General features: G+C 50.6%; 1 protein-coding gene across 1 annotated transcript in view; it reads left to right on the forward strand.

Annotated features, from left to right (window-relative positions):
• Positions 1–22,052, forward strand: part of RP9 (RP9 pre-mRNA splicing factor) — a 109,511-nt gene that overhangs the window by 75,904 nt on the left and 11,555 nt on the right. Inside the window, exon 5 of the mRNA XM_078688244.1 lies at positions 4,964–5,025. Within this exon, the coding sequence (XP_078544370.1) occupies positions 4,964–5,025 (62 nt within the window). The remainder of the gene's footprint in view (positions 1–4,963; positions 5,026–22,052) is intronic.

The following is a 22,052-nucleotide window of genomic DNA, read 5'->3' on the forward strand; positions in this document are numbered from 1 at the left end:
CCCAAAGGTCCCTGACCAATTACGAATTGGGTCTCTTTGTCCTTTTACAATAAGCCTCCCAGTGACAGCAGGGTCATCAGAGGTTTGTTGCAGATGTAGGCCTTGCACCACACAAGACAAATAGATGCACTTTGTTTTGGAGGATTCTAATTTCCGCCTTCGGAATGGGTGTGGGCCGCTTTTGGAACAAGTCGTTCACCCTGGGTAGTACATTCATTATGTACAGGGGTCTCCATCGTCTTGAGTCCTTGATACTAGTGTGTAGAAAGGCAGGCTAGTTGGCCTTCGTCCCCCCATTGAGGTGGGGCGTGATATTAAGGCCAAGGTAGTGGATAGATCGCGGAGCCCAGCAGAAAGTTGCCAGGGACTGCAAGGAGGGACTAGTTAGTCCAGTATGGTGAGATTGAGGACTTTAGATTTGTCAATGTGAACTTTGAAACAATATTCTAACTAGATGGTCAACTTCTCTACCATTCGGGTGAAGAGAAGTAGGGATAACGTACAGCACTGTTTGTACCCCTTTCTTTATGGGGCGGGGGGTACTTTGTCCATTAAAGTGGAGGGAGATGTGTAGGCCGCCATGATCCTCTCAATCATCCTCAGTCCAATCACAAGCTTGCCAGTACCTCCTGCCTCAGTGTCCAGTGAGAGAAGCTGCGTGGGGGGTGTGAGCATATGGACCTTTTCATCAAGGTGGACTAGCCTCCTGACATTGTCTACTCCTTGAGGGTTGAGGATGAAGCCCCCTTGGTCCAGGTCGATGAGGCTTGGGAGAATGGGCTCTTTAGTGTAAAGCTTGGCATCCGTTTTCAATAGAGTGATGGGGCAGTATGAAGCACAGTTGATGGGGTATTTCCTGTGCTTGGAGACGTGTGCAATTTTAACCCCCACATGATGGGGTTCAGAACTGTGGTGTGACTGGAGGAGTTAAATAACTGTGTGAGTTGGTCCAGAAAAAGCATTTGGAACAGAATGTGACAGGGAGGCCATTAGGCTCCGGGGATTTTCCAATGGGCATCATCTGGAGTGCCTTCTGAATTTCTTCAGGTGCAATTGGAGCCTCAAGGAGTTCCTGTGAGTGGAGGAAATAGAAGTCCAATCGCATGTGTGCATTTATGCCTTTTATAAAGGGGTTATTCTTTGCCCTGTCGGTAAAGTGCTTGATAGAAGCTGTGAAACGGCCTGTGTTTATCTGGTTCCTTGATGTCCTGTGTGCCGTCCTGAAGTTTAAGCTTTGCTGTGTGTGTTTTATGCTCTTTAGGGGCACAGTTCGCGTGCCAGGAGAGTTGCGCCTTGTCCCCCTTATCGTAAAAGCACTTCTTCCTATTCAGCAGGGAGCTCTCAGCATGGCTTCTTCTATGAGACTAAAGATGGCCAAGCAGGATGGCCAGTTTACTACTGGAGGCCCTAGTTGTGGCTTGTATGTCTTGCCGATCCAGTGCCTTTATTTCAGTGGTGAGGGTATGCTCCATGAGTCGTGACTCCCAAGCCCTGTCAATCTCAGTTTTGACTGTGTGTTGAATTGGTTATGAAACTAAATATGTGTTATCAAACTGAACATGGTAGTTCCCATTTATTTCAGGAAACGAACCTGATAATGAGACTGGTGAAGACTGAGAAGAAAGGTACCCCAGTTATTAGTGTCACGAGTTGTTCTTAGTTTGAGGTGACTGAGTTCTCATTAACATGATAGAATTGAAAGTAGGCTATTATAAAATTCTTAAGTTTGCGTATAAAAACCTTAATTTCTGCCTTTTTATTGTGCTCTATAAATCAAGGTAATAGATATCGTAACCTTTTCTGAGCTGACTTTATTAGCCGGTAAAAACGGCGATGGCTTGAGCATGCACAGTAGAGTGTATAAGTCACAGCTATCTATTAGACTGCCTTCCTCGCCCTTATTTTGGTAAAACTTTTCAATGACCAACATACTACCTAGCTGTGGTGGTGTGCATAATAAATTAATTAGAAAAAGGCAGAAAATAGGGAGGGCACATTTGAATATCTTCAGCGACCAAGTCCGTGGATTGGTTCCCTCTCTGGACCTGTCTGAAGGAAATTATTGGGATATGGGGAGAACACCCTCTTAATATTTATTTTATTTATTTTTTACATTTCTAGAGCGCTCTGTTACCCGGAGGTGTCCTGGCGCTAGCAGAATGAACTGGTGTGTGTGGGTCAGTACTTTAATGTGTGAAGAGCCATGTCTTCAATGTCTTTCTGAAGGATAGGAGATCAGGCGATTGTCTAATGTAGAGGGGAAGGTTGTTCCAGGCTACTGCGGCTCCTAGAGAGAAGCTCCTACCTCCCCATCTAGCTTTCTTGATTCTAGGGACCGACACTAATGCCTGCTGACCGGATCTGAGAGATCTTGCCGGTTTGTACCAGCAGAATAGTTCCTTCATGCAGCTCGGGCCCAGATCGTGCACTGCTTTAAAGACAACACAGAGTGCCTTAAAGGTAATTCGTTTCCGCACTGGCAACCAATGAAGTAGTGCCAGGTCCTGAGCCACAGATACGAACTTAGGTGTGTCTGTTATCAGGCGTGCGGCGGCATTCTGTAGTGTTTGGAGTTTGTTTATTATTAGATTGGAGAAGGAACTGAAGAACAGTTGAACAGCCTCTGGAAAATTGACTCTGACGCGAGTATTGAAAATGAGAAGAAAAACACTGGAAACCTTAAGCTATTTGCGTAAATAGTTTACTGATGTCTGAATTTTTGCAATTCTTGGATGCCATAGTTATGGGTGCTGGTCACTTTTACCCATATGTCCTACTAACATTAAGAATTTGACTGAGCCATTTGTCATTTCTCGCGATCATTGCAGTTTGCCATGCACTTCGATATGATACCAGATTGTGTAGATTATGCCAAAGCCCGGTGGAAGCATTTGAAAATATCTTGACCCAGGCTAAGGTCTTGTCTGCATTTGGCTCAACTTCCGTTAAACCACTGTTGGCTGCTTGTGCCACTATAGGCGAAATAATTATTTTATATAATATGATTATAAACAGTCACTATTGTCCCTAAATACTTTTGCGATCATTTTATCAAACGTTTAGATGTGTAGTGTATTGTGATATTTAATATTTTTTATAGCATAATCACATGGAATTATGTAGAGTTCCACGAAATGATGGGTGAATTAAACGTGAAGATTAATTCTACGCTTATGAATATTTCTTAGCACATAAATGCCACCTCGCATCCAAAATGGACGTAAGGATGCATTTTGCTTTAAAAAATGGCTCTAAATGCAACAGAACACAAATCGCAAGCGTGAGCAGCTGCTCACACAAACTAAATGTGCTCCTAGCATACGATTAGTCCCCAATTTCCTACCAGCATTTAGTGCTATTTTCTTAGTGCAAAATGCCCCCTTGCATCCAAAATGGACACACGGATGCATTTTACTCTAAGAAACTGTGCTAAATGCAGCAGAACACAAACGAAGTCAGCGGCCCCTCACTAAATGTGCTGTCATGATAGGTTTATTTCACTCCAAATTACTCTTAAATGCGTGAGCAGAAGTAATCACATAATTATTGGTAATTTTACATCATAGAGTAATGTCTAGCTAGCAGGTTTCTCTTGTTTCTCAATTTGCGCAGTCACTGAGTTGGGCCAAACAGTTGGTGACCAACGCCTGGATGAAATAAGCTAGAGACTTCTCACTGTCTATCATTGACATTTGCAGACCTACTTAATCTCTCCTCCCGGAGCGCTCAGCCCAGGTGTCCAGATAAAGCATGGCCAAGTTACAGATGTCTTCCTTCTTTGGGCAAGATATAACCTTGGGCGAGGACCCCTGCCTTCTTTCACTCTCTTGCATCCTATGTTGAAGCACACCATCAGCCTCCCTCTCTCTCTTATTCAGTAACCAAAAGCATTGTTGCCACTGGATCGCTGATTGACACCTTTTTACAGTGAGTTCCTAAATGTCGTCTCTAATGGATTCGGCTATAGCTGCTCCTGGGTGGACCCTTCCGATCCAAGTATGGAGGAGGTGGTAATTTTCCCTGGGTTGCTCCTCTGCCTTGCCAGGGTGTACTCATCATGGCATATATTGTGGCTTTCCCTATAATAGCCATTCCTGTGGCTTACGTCCTGCCTCCCTTTGACTGACGCCACAGAACTTGCCTTCGCTTATTGTATGCATCCATTCCCATGAGCTTCTTCACAGCTTGTGGGTGGACTCTTCATGCTATATTGCATGGCTAGTTGTATAATTACTCATGGTTATGTTTTTTATGTGCTGCTTCTGGGTGGGTTCCCCAGATCATATTCAATGGCTGGTTGTATAATCCTCAATCCTGTGTTTTGCTCTTCTGCCATTCCTTCATGAATTACTGAACACATTCTGTGGTTGATGCAAAATTGCATGTCTCTGGACCCTTTACAGCACGACATATTTCAGTGCCCCTTAATCAATATGGTTTAAACTGTCTGATACAAACAACTTTGCATGTGTGACATCCACATTTATTTTCACATTTCTTTACACACTGACTGATGCACATACTGATACATACTTGCTGTAGAATGGTTTGATTAGTTTCTGGCTTACGTGTACACTGCTCTCACACATTTCACCCATACACTAACACCTAATGTGGAAAAGCCATCTCATATCACTTCAACTTCACACACAGTTACAGCGACAAAACATGATGAGAGCACAGGTCTTTTCAGAGGCATACACTCTTTCATACCACTCTTTTGGAGTGCCTCTCTACTCATCCGCAAATGTGCTTTGGCGCCTTTTCAGGGGCGTGAAGTGCTGTATAAATGCAACTACAATAAAGTACATTTCAGGAAAAACTCTGGGATGCTTCTGTTGACTTTATTTATTTTACTTCTTATGGCTCCATTTCCTCTGTTAATATAAGCACCAGGCAAGTCAAAATTATTATTTTAATGGAATAATCTGAATTTGCTTTCTCTGTTTTTGATATCTTTAAGGCACATGAAGACCCCATGTATGATTTAATAAGGGAGAACCAGCGTCGTGAAAAGGAACGAAGGTGAGAAGCTTATTGGGTGCAGCGATTAGTAAAAGGCTGCATTTATAATTTGGACAGTCGTTAACTAGGCATTTGTACATTTGAAGTTCTCATTTCATTTACCACTATTTTTTCTAGTTCCTAATAGTATAAAAGAGCGATTCTTACATTTTTTGTCATTCTGTAATATCAACCAAAACAGATTCATATTGAATGAAGGCATTTACAACACTTTGTTTTTCGCACATAACATTAGCTATAGATGATTGATATGTTGGCTGTATGTGAAGGTATTTGTCAGCGAGTAATTCATTGGTGTGTTTTCGTCTACTGGACTTGCAGATTTCATTTAAGGAAAATAATTTCTGCAGATGTCAAGGGGGTGATTTTGGCACACCTCGCTCATTTTTTCAATTGTTAATAACAAGTTGTGTGATGGTGTCAGATTTCCCTTTTTTCTTGCTGTCATATAAGGTTACTTTCTGTTTGAGGTTATTTTTTTATTTTTGGCTTGCTTGTTTGCAGTATGTTGAGCATTAGCCTGTGGTTTCTTGCATTATTTCACCTCCAGTTTTCATCTTCTGTTTTCTTTATCGTTTTGGGATGGGCATAAGCCTTGCAGTTCTTGCCCACTTCACTAGTTGTTTCCAGTGGACATGTCAAACGTGTCCACTGTGTTCAACTGCTCATGAATTTAACAAGTGTTGACATTTTAGCTATGATGAGACATGTTGTCATCTGTCTTTAATATTTATAATCTCTTGTGGTTATGTAGAGTTAAATGTTTTGATGTCATTGGGGAGCTAGTGTATGAACAGGTTCTGGTCAGTTGGTGCCGGGTACTTCTGTACCTGCATCTTTGCGTGTTAGAAGAGAGTCTGCTCAACTACTCTGTTATGCTGATGATTATTCCTTTGAGTGGATCTTAATGGCATTGAGCTGCCTGAGGAAGCACTGGGTACTTCACTGCCGAACTCTCCGAACAACCACCTCGATATTAGGAAAATTATGGGCGTTATGATAGTTCAGTGGGTGGATTTGGGAATCCAACCACGTAGTGTGGATTCGCGGTAGGGGGCACTTCCACCTTATTTTTCACATCCATTATCAGATCCTATAGAATTTTGTGTTATGTTGTGTAAATCGGCCCAACAGCGGCAGTGATTTTGAAATTATGACTGGCGTGTATGCATCGTCCAGAGAAGACAGCTGGCGGAGATTCAGGAACTCTGACGCATGAACTGCCTCAACGCACATCATTCCTAGAGACATTGCAGAGCCATCAAAGGCATCCGATATCAAACGTTGGCACACAAAGATCAGCATATATCATCATTAAGAGGGGACACATCTTTTGGGCAACCGGTGCCTTAACCCGCAGTGCTCACTGTGATGACCGCCGAATGCCTGATGATACCTAGCTGTGTAGTGCATCATCTAGGAAGATGCTGTAGTGTTTTTCTTAAGGCGCATCAAGGAAGTACTGCCTACAGTGCCTGGCGGCAGTGAAAGAAAACTTCACTGCCACGCTTTAAGTGTAATCTTGAATGAGCTAATTGATTTTGACTTTGCTATGAAAATCACCATTTTGCCAACAGGATCTTTTTCGAGCAGGCTCAGGCAAAGGGGGGCAAATCAAGTTCACAAATGGTTTATTTTATTAAATTAATTGCTATGAGGTTACACAATATGAGCATGTGAACCAATTAACTGAACCTTTAAGCTGTGAGTAGGTGAATATACCAGCATTGCAACTGTCCTTTTGAAGAAGTATCATGTCTGGCAGAACACAGCGGGTCAGACTCCTCCTTTTCCTCTCGGACCCTACACCTGCGGAATTCCACAGGGGTCGTCCCTCAGCTCTACGCTCTTCAACGTCTACTGGCTCCTCTCGCCCCCATCGTCAGAACCTATGGACTCAACATTGTGTCATACGCAGGCGACACCCAACTCATCCTCTCCCTATCCAACGAACCCAACACCGCCATACAAAACTTTTGAGAAGGCATGGAAGCCATAGCCAAATGGATGAAAAACAGCTGCCTACAACTAAACACCAACAAAACGGAAGTACTCATCATGGGCCCAAACCCCGACGCCTGGAATGACAACTGGAGGCCCTCAGAAGCCCGCCCACCCCCACGGACCAATCACGCAACCTGGGAATCATCCTTGACTCGGAGCTAAAAAAGGACCGCCAGATCAACTCCGTCTCGTCCTCCTGCTTCCACACCATCCGCCTCCTACGTAAGACCTTCAAATGGATCCCCCCCGAACACAGAAAGACTGTCACTCATGCTCTGGTCACCAGCAGGCTCGACTATGGCAACACACTCTATGCCAGAATACACCAAAACCTCATCCGCAAGCTACAGAACATTCAAAACGCCGCTGCAAGACTGGTACTCAACCTACCAAGACACTGCCACATCTCCCAGCACCTGTGCACACTCCACTGGCTCCCCATCGAAGCTAGAGTCACCTTCAAGATGCTAACCCACTCACACAAGGCCCTCCACAATACCAGACCAGCATACCTGAATAGCCGGCTCAAATTCCACACACCCCAAAGAACCCTACGATCAGCTCAGCTCTCCTACGCCGTGGTCCCCGCACCAGAAAGACCAGATCCGGAGGCCGCTCCTTCTCCTTCCGTGCGGCCAGCGCCTGGAACGACCTTCCGCTCCACCTCAGACAGACATCGCTCCCCATCTTCACAAGAAACCTCAGACCCCCTCCTTGAGGAACTAGAACCTGTGACAGCCCCCACCCCCCAGGGCCTTGAGACCCTGACGAGCGAGTAGTAACGCTTAACAAACACCTGATTGATTGATTGATGGCTAGTGAAATATTACATGAAACAGACCAGGTGTGTTCTGAAAACAGCATCATCCCACTATTGTTTTGTTCACTTATTGTGTTAATCTTTTCCTTTTTTAGTTTGTTGTGTTGATGAGTAGGTCTCCCTCTTCAGTCCTCAGAGGCTAGTGAACCCCCTTTGCCTTGGAGTAAAGGGAAAAAACTGTGATTCACATCTGATTGCGATTGATGGTCAAAAGATCTCTCCGAAAGGAGTACTATAACATAGCCTTAGGATTGAAGGGGGGAATGTTTATGAAAGCCTCGACAAATTAAGTCTAGTGAATGAGAAGAGTGAGATTTAACATATGTATGATATGCATGTAAAACTGCAGAAAGGAAATTTTGCATTGCACAGTACAGTGGTTGACTAAGGAAAAGGTGGGACAGTATGTGGTTTGTTTAAAGAGCCTTGCATGCAGAGTGCTTATTTTGGAGCCAGGGGTTGCATGGGGCACTGTTTGCTGCAAAAGAGGGACAGACTCCAAGCCCCAGCTGATGCCGCGGTCCGGAAGCCGCCTGTGCTGCTCAAACAAGGAGGTGCACATTTAAGTCCAGAAGGGCTCCCACAACATTGGAGCCATTGTTTGCTGTAAAGGAGGGGTAGACTCGAAGCCCCAGCTGATGATGCTGCCCAGAAGCCGCAGGAAGCCGTCCTTGCTACTCGATCCAGGAGGCGTACATTTAAATCCAGAAGGGCTCCCTCAAAATGGGACGCGACCGGGCGCATGCCTGGGACAAGAGCGGTCCCGTCTGCACCCGCCATAGACCGGAGGAGGCCGAGCTGGGTCATCCCTCTTTCCTCCGGATTCTGGTTCATGGAGCTCTGGAGACTGCGAGTGGGCATCCTTGGGGAACCCTTTGCTGCCCGTAGGCCCTGTTTGTCTACTGCCCGGGCGGGGTGAGGAGCCTCCAAGACTGACACAACGGTTGCTGATAACAGGGGTGAATTAACAAACTGTGGGAGCATTCATAACATCGATTTGTCCCCCGCAGCATGTGCCCGGTCAAGAGTGGTTTCACCTGTACTCTCCATTGGCTGACCCTTCGGGTCAGTTTCTAGATCTCTGTACTGTTCATACTAATTCTGCCAGCCTGAGGGGGAGAAGCAGATCAATGGGCCAGCAGCAATGGTTTGTTTGTGAGATATCTGGGTCCCTGTGCGCTAGCCGAGGTAATCCCCGTTGCCCTTCTCTCTTTCACCTTGGGCAGCTGGTTTTATTGCCTCGGCCGCTGCTTCACATAGCGTAATGGGAAAGAGTAAGTCACAGCCTGTGACTCCTGCGGGGCAGCCACGCCTCATTATTGATACATTTCTGGCAAAGGCTGTGGGAGCAATTAATAAGGAGAGCGACCGGGCCGAGAGGCGGCTTTCTGTTGATATGGGGAAGCTCAGGGCTGTGTTTTACATCGACTTCACCTTTGTTCATTAAGGTTTCCTTTGCCGCTCCATCCCCAGCTTCATCCCCCTGGCCCCTAAACCAGTATTTAGTTGAGTTATCTTCCTATGAGTCTGCAGCCTCTAGGCCCATGCACCCCACTCGCCAGTTTACTCCTCCTGATGTGGCGAATCCTCCACCTCCAAAACTGCTGAGGAAGGCTAAGAGGGCAAAGGAACCTTCTGTGGTTACACGACAGGAACAGGCGAGGTAGGGTAGATGCCCCCCATCCTGAGGGGCATTCTCCCATGGTTTTATAGCTGCCAGTGATTGACCTCCCCGCAGCTTGCTCTCCTTACACAGTGGTCCTGGCGGGGGTACCAGGTTTAGCCGCCCACAAAGAAAAAACTACCACTCATTTGATTAATAAAGCCTTGCATTGGCAAGGGCAGCACTGTAGGTTTGCTGCTAGGTTTTCATGATATTTTGATGGCTTGGAAGGTGGCCGGGATAGGCCCATCAAGGGAAATGTTCAATGGAGATTGCTTCATCGTCTCCACTCGTCACCCCAAGTTAGATCAGAAGATCCTCTTTGGGGTATCTAAATTATTCTCAGCAGCTCATGCATTAAATTACTCCTGTTGGGCTTATTTTTACAGATCATGACTTAGTAATCAGGGTGAGGTACTTTTGGGGGGCAGGGGGGAGGCAGGCTTATTGAAGGAGGCATGGGGCGGCAGCTGCAACTCAGAAATTAGTTTGCTCCCTTAGAGTGTTTGGATGAGCTGGATTGACTTTGTGAATCTGAGTCAAAACATGTTTTGCCGCCCTGTCAATTAGGCCCCCTGTGTCCGGGCCCTGAGTTAGTTATGCTCCTCCCTGTCTCAAGCTCAACTGGGATTTTATTAGACCCTCCTCCTGAGGTGTATCCCGTGTCCAACTCCAACTCCCAGGTTAGGCCTTATACGCCTTCCTGTCCCGTAGTCCGCTCAGGAGGTACCGCCCACAATCCTGAAAGAGAACTCAAGCTTATTTACTAGAATGTGGCTGGTTTGTCCTCCCAAGTTTTCCGTTGACAGATGCCTTTCACATATTAGATCATATAATATCATATGTCTACAGGAAACCTGGGAGACAAAGAACAACTTCTTCTTGGAAGGGTATAAGACTTTTTTTTGACCAGCACAAGACTCAAACATGGGGAGAGCTAGAGGGGGCCTTATCACCTTTGTGGAACTATGTAAGGAGTTGCAGACTATAAAGTGGTATTCTCTGGTGTTCCAGGGTATAAAATTGCATATGGGAAAAGAACCCCCACTTAGTATAATCAACTTTTATAATCTGAAGAAGGGTAAGGGTCGCCCTTCCAACTTTAATGGCCTAAATTCTGCCCTACACTCCCTAAAGTGTGAGGGTCTTAGACACATGAATCTTATTTTAGTGGGGGATTTTAATTGTCACCTGTGTTCGTCTTTTGTTTATAACTCCTGTAGCGCACAGCCCTGCCCGTTTTAGAGGACTTGCACATGGAGCATAGCATAGATGGAGATGGGCTACATAATCTCATATTCACTCATAAACTTATACACACCCTGTCTGCCTCCTTGGGTGTGGGCTTCTTTAACATAGAACATACCCCATTTAGCGATCATAATCCTCTGATACTTATAATTAGGTGGGTGGGCACCCACTCAACGGGCCCTCATAAATCCTAGGCACCCCTAATTCTAACGGATCAGGGTAGTCTCCTGTGTTTGACAAGTATAGATGGGAGGGCCTTTAATCATAGTCTCTTCTCTTCTTGTCAGCTTGAGATAGGCCTTTGTCTGGAACCTTGTACCCAAGCGAGGACATATTAAGTTTGTTTACCTTCATCGCCCAGGTAGTTTCTGGCCTTTTAACTAAACAGACACCGAGGGATGTCCAGGCTACTAATTCGTGGTTGAGGAGGTTGAAGGCAGCCTTGAAGCAGGTGCCCTGAGAGAAAGATAGTGACTCAATGCTGGCAAATTTATAAAGAATCAGTGAAAGTGCGCAGGTGCCAGTTACAAAAGCAGACCTGGGAGGATCTATCCAAAGCAGGGGCGTTGAGGGATTCTGCTTTATTTTGGAAGATCATTAATAGACCCTGCTTTGCGGAACCAGCTAGACCGACCATGTGCCATCATATTACGTCAGACCAGTGGGTTTCCCATTTTGAAAATGTTTATACCGCAGGCTTCTTGGTAGAGCCATTGGTAGATATACCCCCTAGTCCAAATCTAATCCCCATTAGCTTTTTCTGGATGAGGTATATTCAAGCATAGAGCTGCTTTTGTTGAATAAGGCCCCAGATCACAATGGAATACCCCTAGATCCCCTTTGTGATAATGTTGAGTTCTGGGCCCCCCTTCTAAGTCCTAAATGCGGGCAGCCTGAAAGGGGAAGTTGCCTTCCTGGTCCACCACTGCAATAATCCCAATTTATAAAAAAGGGGACCAGGACAATCCACAATCTCACCGCCTGATATCACTTATTGATGCTGTAGGAAAGGTTATGGGTCAGGTCCTTTTATCCAGATGGTCCTTGACAGCCATAGACAATCAGATTAGATCAAATTTTCAATTTGGCTTCCGTAAGGGCATGTCTACTGCTGACCAATGCCTCAATCTTTATCTTTTGACAGCCAAATTGTTGGACCCGGCATCGTGGCGTGGTCCCACTGCTCCCGCCGAGCGGGCCCTGGACGATATCAACCCTTCTCCCCCGGCTGAAAAGCTATCCCCTCCAAGCTTCACGAGGGCCGCCACCCCTGGCGATCCCCGGCTCTCCCCCTCGGGAGCCCGGTGACCCCTGCTCGCCCCACTCTACGGATCCGACCCCGATTCCGGCCCACCATTTCAGGCCCGACTCCATCTTGGACCCTACACGTCCGGACCACGTGGCCTCGGCCCGACATCGGCCACAGCCCCAGCGAAGCCCCGACATCGAGGCACCAAGATCCAACCAGGTGGTAAAGCGGCTACTTGGCAGATCCAGGAGGAGGGGAGTTTCGATGGGCCTCCAGCCGTCCCCGGGCGCCTGGTTTCGATCGCCCTCCGGCCTCCCTGGACACTGGCTCCACCCCCCTGCTGGGTGTCTGGACACTCTCATCCCGGCCCCTCTGACCCCCAGGCGCGAGGGTCCGGACATCAAAGGACTCCGGCCCTATATCTGGGGCCGCTCTGGGATGGGTCAGCAGTTGTATCCTGGAGTCGAGAGCCCTGCTGACGCTGTCGCGGCTGACCCCGAGAAGAACTCACTACTTGGAACCCTGAACCTTTGGAGTCCTGCTGGCGCTGCCGCGGCCCAACCTCGCTAAAACAATCTTTGGAGTCCTGCTGGCGCTGCAGCGGCCCAACCTCGCTGAAACCATCTTTGGAGTCCTGCTGGCGCTGCCGCGGCCCAACCTCGCTGAAACCATCTTGGAGTCCTGCTGGCGCTGCCGCGGCCCCATCTCGCTGAGACCATCTTCGGAGCCTGCTGGCACTGCCGCGGCCCAACCTGCCGGAACCCCCCAGCTCGAGGATTGAGAGCTGAGCGTAGGGTATCCCCGTGCTAGACTGATCTTAAGACTGTCCCGCTACCCTTTCTCCCCTTGTGACCGAGACTCTGAGGATCCCTCGATCCGTTGTATATATTGCTGAAGGAACCAAACCATTAATACAGATAAAGATTCGAAGAAAGACTCTCTTGTGTGGTGTCCCTTTGTAGTGTGTGATTACTCTGCTGTGACGATTCTTGGAGAGGGCCCTCGCTCAGGAGGCCTCTCGACGGCGCTCGGCCAACTCCTTGAGGAGAGGTGGGTCTCGGGGTGGTCAGTCAGACATCTTCTGCCTCCCCAGGGGCCGCCTTTCTAACATTGGTGGCAAGCGGTGCGATCCGAGCCGACGCAAATCGTACAGAGAGTGACTCACCCACTACTGACAAACACACCGCAACAATGACTACCAAAGAAACTGGACCAACGGCGGAGTTCCAGAAAGAACGACTAGACGATTATAATCACAAAGAATTGAAACAATTCTGCAAGGGCCTGGGCATCGCTACCACTGGACTAAGCACCAAGGAAGATTTCAAACAAGCCCTACAAACATGGGTGGAGGCAGGGGCAACGCCACCCCAAAGCGAAGACGACACGGGTCCGATCATACACCCCGAGACCAACGCAATCTCAGCAGGGGAAAGACCTACGAACATAGACACGGGCCTCTCCCCCGAAGACGCCCGCGAGCGATAGAGGAGCCGGCTCCACGAATTGGAGCTCGCCCGACTCCGTCTGGACGGAGAACTGCAACTGGCCGAGAAAAAGATAGCCCTTGAGCAACTACGGCTACAAGGGGACCTAGAGGAAAAACGAAGGCAGAGACACTTAGAGGAGAAGAAGCTCACGTTCGAGCACGAGCGTGGCTTAAAAGAACTTGATATCAAGGCCAAAACTGGGGAGGCCAACGCCTTCCGGAACCGGAGCCCACCTCCTCCTGCGGACACGAAGGTCCACATCCCCAAAGACGTCGTCAAGGAATATTACAAAAATGACGACATCCAGCAGTGGTTTAAGGCCTACGAGGTAGCCATGGCCTCTCATCGAATACCCCAGAAAGACTGGGGTGCCGGGAGAGACGCCCTGCTAGAGCTCCCCGACACAGAGATGACCTCTTACGAACACATGAAAGCCGCCCTCCTTACTCGCTTTGGGCTCACCCCCGAGATGTACCGGCAGCGATTCCGTGACTGTAACAAACTCCCCGGTACTACATGGGTGGAGTACGTGAACTTCTATAGTAGAGCCCTAGAGGGGTGGATCAAAGGCAGCCAGGTCACCACCTACGAGCAACTGTTCAACCTCATTGTTTGGGAGCACCTCTCCAACAACTGTTTTATCGAATTGAGGCAGCATCTCCTCGACAGCAAACTGACCGAGCCCCGTAAACTCGCCATCGAGGCCGATCGATGGGTGAGCACCCGGGTCCCCGGGAGCCCGATGGGAGACTACGGCCGAGGTTCCCCGGGGAACCACCGCCCGTGAGGCGGCGGAAGAGGCCCGAACAGGAGCCGCGAATCCCCCGCGGCCAGAAGAGGGGGCCCCCCCCCCAGAACGACCGGGCCCCGCCCGAACGTTACCTGCCACCGATGCCAGCGGCCCGGTCACTATGCCAATGACCCCCTCTGCCCGATGAACCAACGACCCGGCCCCACCGGTCCTCCAAACCGCCAGATCGCCGCCGCCGCCCTAGGAGAAGAAAGGGGCGAGGAAGAGGACTATGACCACGAACAGGCCGAGTGGGAGCCCGCCGCGATGTCTCTGGTGTGTCTGGGCGAAAGAGATATGATCCCCCGGGCCCCGATCCCGGGCAACACTCAAAAGTACCGCCAGTGGGTCACCATTAATGGGCGCCGGACCAAAGCCATCCGCGACACCGGAGCCAGCGTGACGGCTGTCCGTTGCCACTTGGTAACCCCATATCAGATCCTGCCTAATGTGCTGTGCCCCGTACGGTCGGCGGACAATTCCGAAAGCCTGTGCCAGATGGCCCGCATTCCCTTCGAATGGGGGGGGGGGGTGTCAGGCATGCTGAAAGTGACCGTCTGGGACGATGCCCCCGTGGACTGCCTCCTCGGGAACGACCTTGAAAGTTCCCCCTGGGCCGGCGTCGAACGGAGAGAGCATCTGGGGATGCTAGGCCTCCCCGAGTGGGCCTGCGCGACCACCCGATCCATGGCCGCCCGGGTCGCCACCCCGACGGAAGTCGCCCCGACTGAAGACCCCGAGTGGCCCGCACCTCCACCACCCGCCGTATCCGAAGACAGCGACCCAGAACCCGACCCGCTGGGGCCCCCCACTGAAGAAATTGCTGAACTTGACCACCTCCCGGAACTAGCCCAGTGGCGCCATGAAGGTGGCCCCACGCGGGAACAGTTCCGTCAAGAGCAGAAAACCTGTCCCTCCCTCGAAGGAATCCGACAGCAAGCCGCCACGCAAGCCGCCGGAGACACCTCGGGGTCCCATTGGATCTATTGGGACCACGATCTCCTCTACAGTGAACAGAAGATTGCCGAACTGGGGGCCAGCCGGGTGCTGGTGGTCCCCCTCCGATTCAGAGACTTCCTTCTGAACCTGGCAAACGACGTGCCCCTCTCCGGGCACATGGGGCAGGACAAAACATACAGCCGCCTGGTGACCCATTTCTACTGGCCCAAAATGAAAAACGATGTGAACAACCACTGCCAGACTTGCCCCACCTGCCAAGCCAGCGGGAAGAGTGGAGGGAAGCACAAGGCTCTCTCCAACCCTTCCCAGTCGTCAGCACCCCCTTCGAGCGGGTGGGAATAGACATTGTGGGGCCTCTGGATCCCCGCACCTCCCAAGGACACCGGTTTATTCTCGTCCTGGTGGACCATGCCACCCGCTATCCCGAAGCCATCCCTCTCCGGACTGTGACGGCCCCCGTGGTGGGCCGGGCGCTAATGGGGATCTTCTCCCGGGTAGGCTTCCCCCGAGAAGTGGTCAGTGACCGGGGTACGAACTTCATTTCTCGATACATGAAATCCCTGTGGCACCAGTGCGGGGTCACGTATAAGTTCACGACCCCCTACGACCCCCAAGGGAATGGGTTGGTGGAACGTTTCAATAGAACTCTCAAAGGGATGATCATGGGCCTGGAGGAGCCCTTGCGTCGCCAATGGGACGTGCTGCTGCCCTGCCTCCTCTTCGCCTATCGGGAGGTCCCTCAGAAGTCCCTGGGATTCAGTCCCTTCGAACTATTGTACGGACACCCCGTCTGGGGTCCCCTCAGCCTAGTCAAGGAAGGCTGGGAGGTCGCCGCCCAAGGTACTCCTCCAGATGTCTACCGGTACCTCCTAACCCTCCAAAATCGGACTCGGAAGTTCTGGGAACTTGCAGAAGCCAACCTCGAGGCCAGCCAGGAGGAAATGAAACGCTGGTACGACAAACGCCTCTTCCATCGAGTTCGAGCCGGGTCAACAAGTTTGGGTCATGTCCCCGGTCGAACCTTGTGCCCTCCAGGACAAATGGACGGGGCCCTTCAAGGTGGTGGAGCGCAAGAGCCCCGTCACTTACCTGGTGGACATGGAGACCCCCAGGAATCCCCTCCGGGTCCTCCACTCCAACCGGCTCAAACCGCACTTTGTCCGAACAGAACTCAGCCTGCTGATGGCTACTGATGGCGGGGCCGAAGACGACTCCGAGCCCCTACCAGTCCTCTGAGCACCTCCGAAAAAGACGGCTCCGTCGAGGAGGTCACCCTCTCCTCCGCCCTGACCCCAGAACAGCACCAGGATTGCCGAAAATTGTTGGGTCAATTCGCAGACTTGTTTTCCCTCACCCCCGGAGTCACCCAGTGGTGTGTCCACGACGTCGATACCGGGGACAGCCCGCCTGTGCGACACCGGGCCTACCGAGTTCCCGACCGAGTGCGGAACTGCATCCAGTCGGAGGTCTCCAAGATGCTGGCCCTGGGGGTAATCGAACCCTCCGACAGTCCATGGGCCAGTCCAGTCGTCCTGGTCCCAAAAGCCGCCGCCCCTGGCGCCACTCCCGAACTACGATTTTGTGTCGACTACCGGGGGTTGAACGCCGTCACCCGGACCGATGCACACCCCATTCCCCGGGCCGATGAGCTGATCGACCGCCTGGGGGCAGCCCGCTACCTGAGCACCTTCGACCTCACCTCCGGCTATTGGCAAATCGGACTCACTCCGGGCGCCCAAGAGCGCTCCGCTTTCTCAACCCCGATGGCCACTACCAATTCAGAGTGATGCCCTTCGGGGTGAAGAACGCCCCCGCAACATTTCAGAGACTGGTGAATAAGGTGTTGGCGGGGCTAGAAGGGTTCAGTGCCGCATACCTGGACGATATTGCGGTGTACAGCGTCCACTGGGCCGAGCACCTCCAGCACCTCTGGGAGGTCCTGACGGCCCTCCGACGGGCCGGACTGACAATCAAAGCTAGCAAGTGCCAGATAGGCCAAGGTTCCGTGACCTATCTGGGACACCAAGTGGGGAGCGGCCAGGTGGCACCCCTCCGACCCAAGATCGACGCCATCATGGCCTGGGAGCCCCCGGTCACCCAAACAGCAGTCCGAGCCTTCCTGGGGCTCACTGGTTATTACAGGCGCTTTGTGAAAGATTATGGGAGCATTGTTGGCCCCCTCACCGAACTCGCTTCCAAGAAGCAGCCACAAAAGGTGCACTGGACACCCGCCTTTGAAACTCTGAAGACAGCGATGTGTACCGCCCCTCTCTCCAAGCCCCCGACTACAGCCGGGAATTCGTGGTCCAAACGGATGCCTCAGAGCACGGTGTCGGGGCGGTCCTTTCCCAACTCAACGACCAGGGAGTTGATCAACCGGTGGCCTTCATCAGCCGGTGTCTGCTGGCCCGAGAACAACGCTGGAGCACCATTGAACGAGAGGCCTTCGCCGTGGTGTGGGCCCTCAAGAAACTCCGACCCTATCTCTTCGGCTCCCACTTCCGGGTACAAACGGACCACCGGCCCTTGCGGTGGTTGATGCAAATGCAAGGGGAAAACCCAAAATTGCTGCGATGGTCCATCTCCCTCCAGGGGATGGACTTCACTGTGGAACATCGCCCCGGCAACGACCACGCCAATGCCGACGGCCTGTCCCGCTTCTTCCACCTCGACGAGGAGAACCCCCAAGAAGATGGGTGACTCTCCCCGCTTTCAGCTGGGGGGGACGTGTGTTGGACCCGGCCTCGTGGCGTGGTCCCACTGCTCCCGCCGAGCGGGCCCTGGACGATATCAACCCTTATCCCCCGGCTGAAAAGCTATCCCCTCCAAGCTTCACGAGGGCCGCCACCCCTGGCGATCCCCGGCTCTCCCCCTCGGGAGCCCGGTGACCCCGGCTCGCCCCACTCTACGGATCCGGCCCCGATTCCGGCCCACCATTTCAGGCCCGACTCCATCTTGGACCCTACACGTCCGGACCACGTGGCCTCGGCCCGACCTCGGCCACAGCCCCAGCGAAGCCCCGACATCGAGGCACCAAGATCCAACCAGGTGGTAAAGCGGCCACTTGGCAGATCCAGGAGGAGGGGAGTTTCGATGGTCCTCCAGCCGTCCCCGGACGCCTGGTTTTGATCGCCCTCCGGCCTCCCTGGACGCTGGCTCCACCCCCCTGCTGGGTGTCTGAACACTCTCATCCCGGCCCCTCTGACCCCCAGTCGCGAGGGTCTGGACATCAAAGGACTCCGGCCCTATATCGGGGGCCGCTCTGGGATGGGTCAGCAGTTGTATCCTGGAGTCGAGAGCCCTGCTGACGCTGTCGCGGCTGACCCCGAGAAGAACTCGCTACTTGGAACCCTGAACCTTTGGAGTCCTGCTGGCGCAGCCGCGGCCCAACCTCGCTGAAACCATCTTTGGAGTCCTGCTGGCACTGCCGCGGCCCAACCTCGCTGAAACCATCTTTGGAGTCCTGCTGGCGCTGCCGCGGCCCAACCTCGCTGAAACCATCTTTGGAGTCCTGCTGGCGCTGCCGCGGCCCAACCTCGCTGAAACCATCTTTGGAGTCCTGCTGGCGCTGCCGTGGCCCAACCTCGCTGAAACCATCTTGGAGTCCTGCTGGCGCTGCCGCGGCCCCACCTCGCTGAGACCATCTTCGGAGCCTGCTGGCACTGCCGCGGCCCAACCTGGCGGAACCCCCCAGCTCGAGGATTGAGAGCTGAGCGTAGGGTATCCCCGTACTAGACTGATCTTAAGACTGTCCCGCTACCCTTTCTCCCCTTGTGACCGAAACTCTGAGGATCCCTCGATCCGTTGTATATATTGCTGAAGGAACCGAACCATTAATACAGATAAAGATTCGAAGAAGTACTCTCTTGTGTGGTGTCCCTTTGTAGTGTGTGATTACTCTGCTGTGACGATTCTTGGAGAGGGCCCTCGCTCAGGAGGCCTCTCGACGGCGCTCGGCCAACTCCTTGAGGAGAGGTGGGTCTCGGGGTGGTCAGTCAGACATCTTCTGCCTCCCCAGGGGCCGCCTTTCTAACACAAATACACAGTGATACAACCAGGTGTTTTGTATCTAGCCTTCATGGACCTTACTCACGCGTTTGATCAAGTTAACCGGACTAAGTTGTGGCACATTTTAATTTCCATGGGAATGGACCCTAGTATTGTCCACTTGCTCACATCATTACATGCTCAGACGACAGCAGCAGTGAGATACACACATGAGGGGGCACCTACAATTAATTTTAACTGAGAGAGGGTGGTGCACCAAGGCTGGATTTTGGCTCCATTTTTATTTTTGCTTTACATTAATGGTCTCGAGGCGGCCAATTGGCACTCCAGTCATACTCCCCTAGAGTGGGGAGAAGAGTCTTGCCAGTTTTACTCTACACCGATGATGCAGTGCTCATGGCCCACACGGCCCGGGGCCTGCAGATTTTAATAGATGGCTTTGTTTCTTTTATGGACAAGCTGGACCTCTCTGTTAATTTTGCTAAGTGGTATGTTTTAGTTGTCGGTCGTCAGTGCACGGATCGAAAAGTTTTAAAGCTGGCCCCCATATTCTCACTAAGGTTCTGGTTTTCACCTACATAGGGATGTTATTCGAAGACCCACGACAGTGGAGAGCCCTCTTAGATGGGAAGTATAGCGAGTTAAATAAATCTGCAGAGGCTATTACCAGCTTTGCATGCAGATTGGGTTCATGGGCTCCAGAGGTCATTTTAAAACTGTTCAAATCTAAGGCTGTTGCCAAAGTGTTATATGGCAGTGAGGTTTGAGAGCACATCCCCTGTCATAGGCTACCGGTTGTGGAAAATACGTTTTTGCGCCAGATCCTGCTAGCCCCTCCAGGCACGCCAGACTGATCCATGCATGAAGAGTTAAGCGTTGAATAGTTGGTGGACCAAGTGGCAATTAAACCCTTACTTTGCTGGATAAAGATATGGATACATTGGTTTAAACCGCTTTATCTTAGCCGCCTGTCTGGCCTTGGAACATGGTAACAAAATCCCTTGTATACGCTATATAAAGGAATCCTTCCTGGCCATAGGACTTTTTGTCGCACACAACACTTTAACCCCAGGGGATGTTAACACTACAAAAGACTTATACCATGAATTTGCCACTACAGTGAGGGATTATGTAATGTAAAGCCTGTGTCTGGTATGGAGCCATATCTTTTTGCACTTTTTATCGCCCACAACAGATTTTTAATTTCACGTTTTAGATTCAATCAACTGCACCACCTTTTAGCATCTTCGGCTGGATTTTTTCCCCTATCCCATAGAGGCCCCTGTGGCTGTGTAAACGGTTTTCAGTGCCAAGAAAACGATTTATCCAGCCTTTACTAAAGAGTTTGAGGTTTATGCAGGCTAAAGTGGCGCTTTTGTACTTGCAGTTGTTACCAAATCCCTATACCCTCTATGCTGTGATTTGTTTTTTGCAGACGGCTTATAGATCTAGTTATCAAGAACTGATTGATCTCTCATTAATTTGTATTTACAAGGTCATTGCCGGTGTGATGGGGAGTATAGCCTTAGATCCTCGAGGTTTCAGTAACTTGTACTGTCTTAATATTCTGTGCCATATTATTTTTTGATATTGAGTTTTATACCTCATGATTGTTTTATTCTATCTTTAATGGATGTGTTTTCATCCAAATAAAGAAAGAAATTCACAACACTGTTGTCATTCTGTCTACTCATTCATACGTATTCACTTGTATAAAAAATACATATGTCCAGATCCCTATCGGAGGGCCACAAACATTCTGAATAATAACTTGGTGTCCAGCTAAATACTCAATTTTATAAGAAATAATAGTATTTTAGGTCTACTTCTACGCAGGCAAAGTAATACAACATTCACAAGCAGTAACACAATCCTCTTGAGGTCGTGGCTGTAGTAGTTGTTAGGCAAATCCCTGTCCCACCCTCCTACATGTAACATGTGGGGTTACTCCCCATTCACCGATGGCCACATCCAAGGAATGCTCACTATTAGGATTTACTCAAGAGTTTCTCTGTGCCTTTTTTTTAGGATTTTTGTCAAGTGCCTATAGCTCTACAGCATCATTAGCAGCGAGTCCCCCACAGCCTACTGGCCCAATTCACGTCTTACTTGCTCTTGCAGCATGAAAGAGTTCAGCGATATCTTCAACACGCACCTGTGAGTTCTTCTCAGCTCGGAGAAGCTGGCTGCTCTTGGCCCACACACCAGCACCCAGCAGGGCAGGCTGAAGTCTTAGTTTTAGGAGCACCTTCCAGCTTGTGGAGATGTAGTACATTAGATTTTAACCTATTTGGGGTAGGGGTGGGTCCTTTCTTCAGCTCCTGACTGGAGCCAAAAAGGTTTTGATGTACACCACAGCATCTCTGGCAGTCTTTAGTGGTGAGTCTGAGACAATTCCTTCACAGTGCGGGTCCAACCCGCCAATCATTGTTTCAGTCTATCATTTTGGCTGCGACCCTCATCATGTGGCAGCATTTGTACTGGCAGCCCCTCCTGAAATATGGGGTTGCTGCAGTAAGTGGTAATGCAGGCTCGGGCTCTTCCAGCGCCCCGGCACTTGCAGGTCTTGGCACTGCTTGAAGTAGGAGGTTTACCGGTGGCCCCCTCTGGCATCCAGGGTCACCTCAAAATGGCCATATGGGCTTATTGAGACCCACACGGTGCTCAGTGCTCAATTCGCTCTACAGTGGCCCTCTCCTGGCATACAGAGGCCCGGACTTTCCAAAATGGAACTTAGGGTCCCCCATATAATGTATCATTGCAGGCGTACTTACTTAGTTTACATTCACAGC

This window comes from Lissotriton helveticus, chromosome 4_1 (assembly GCF_964261635.1).
Source record: "Lissotriton helveticus chromosome 4_1, aLisHel1.1, whole genome shotgun sequence".
Taxonomy (NCBI): domain Eukaryota; kingdom Metazoa; phylum Chordata; class Amphibia; order Caudata; family Salamandridae; genus Lissotriton; species Lissotriton helveticus.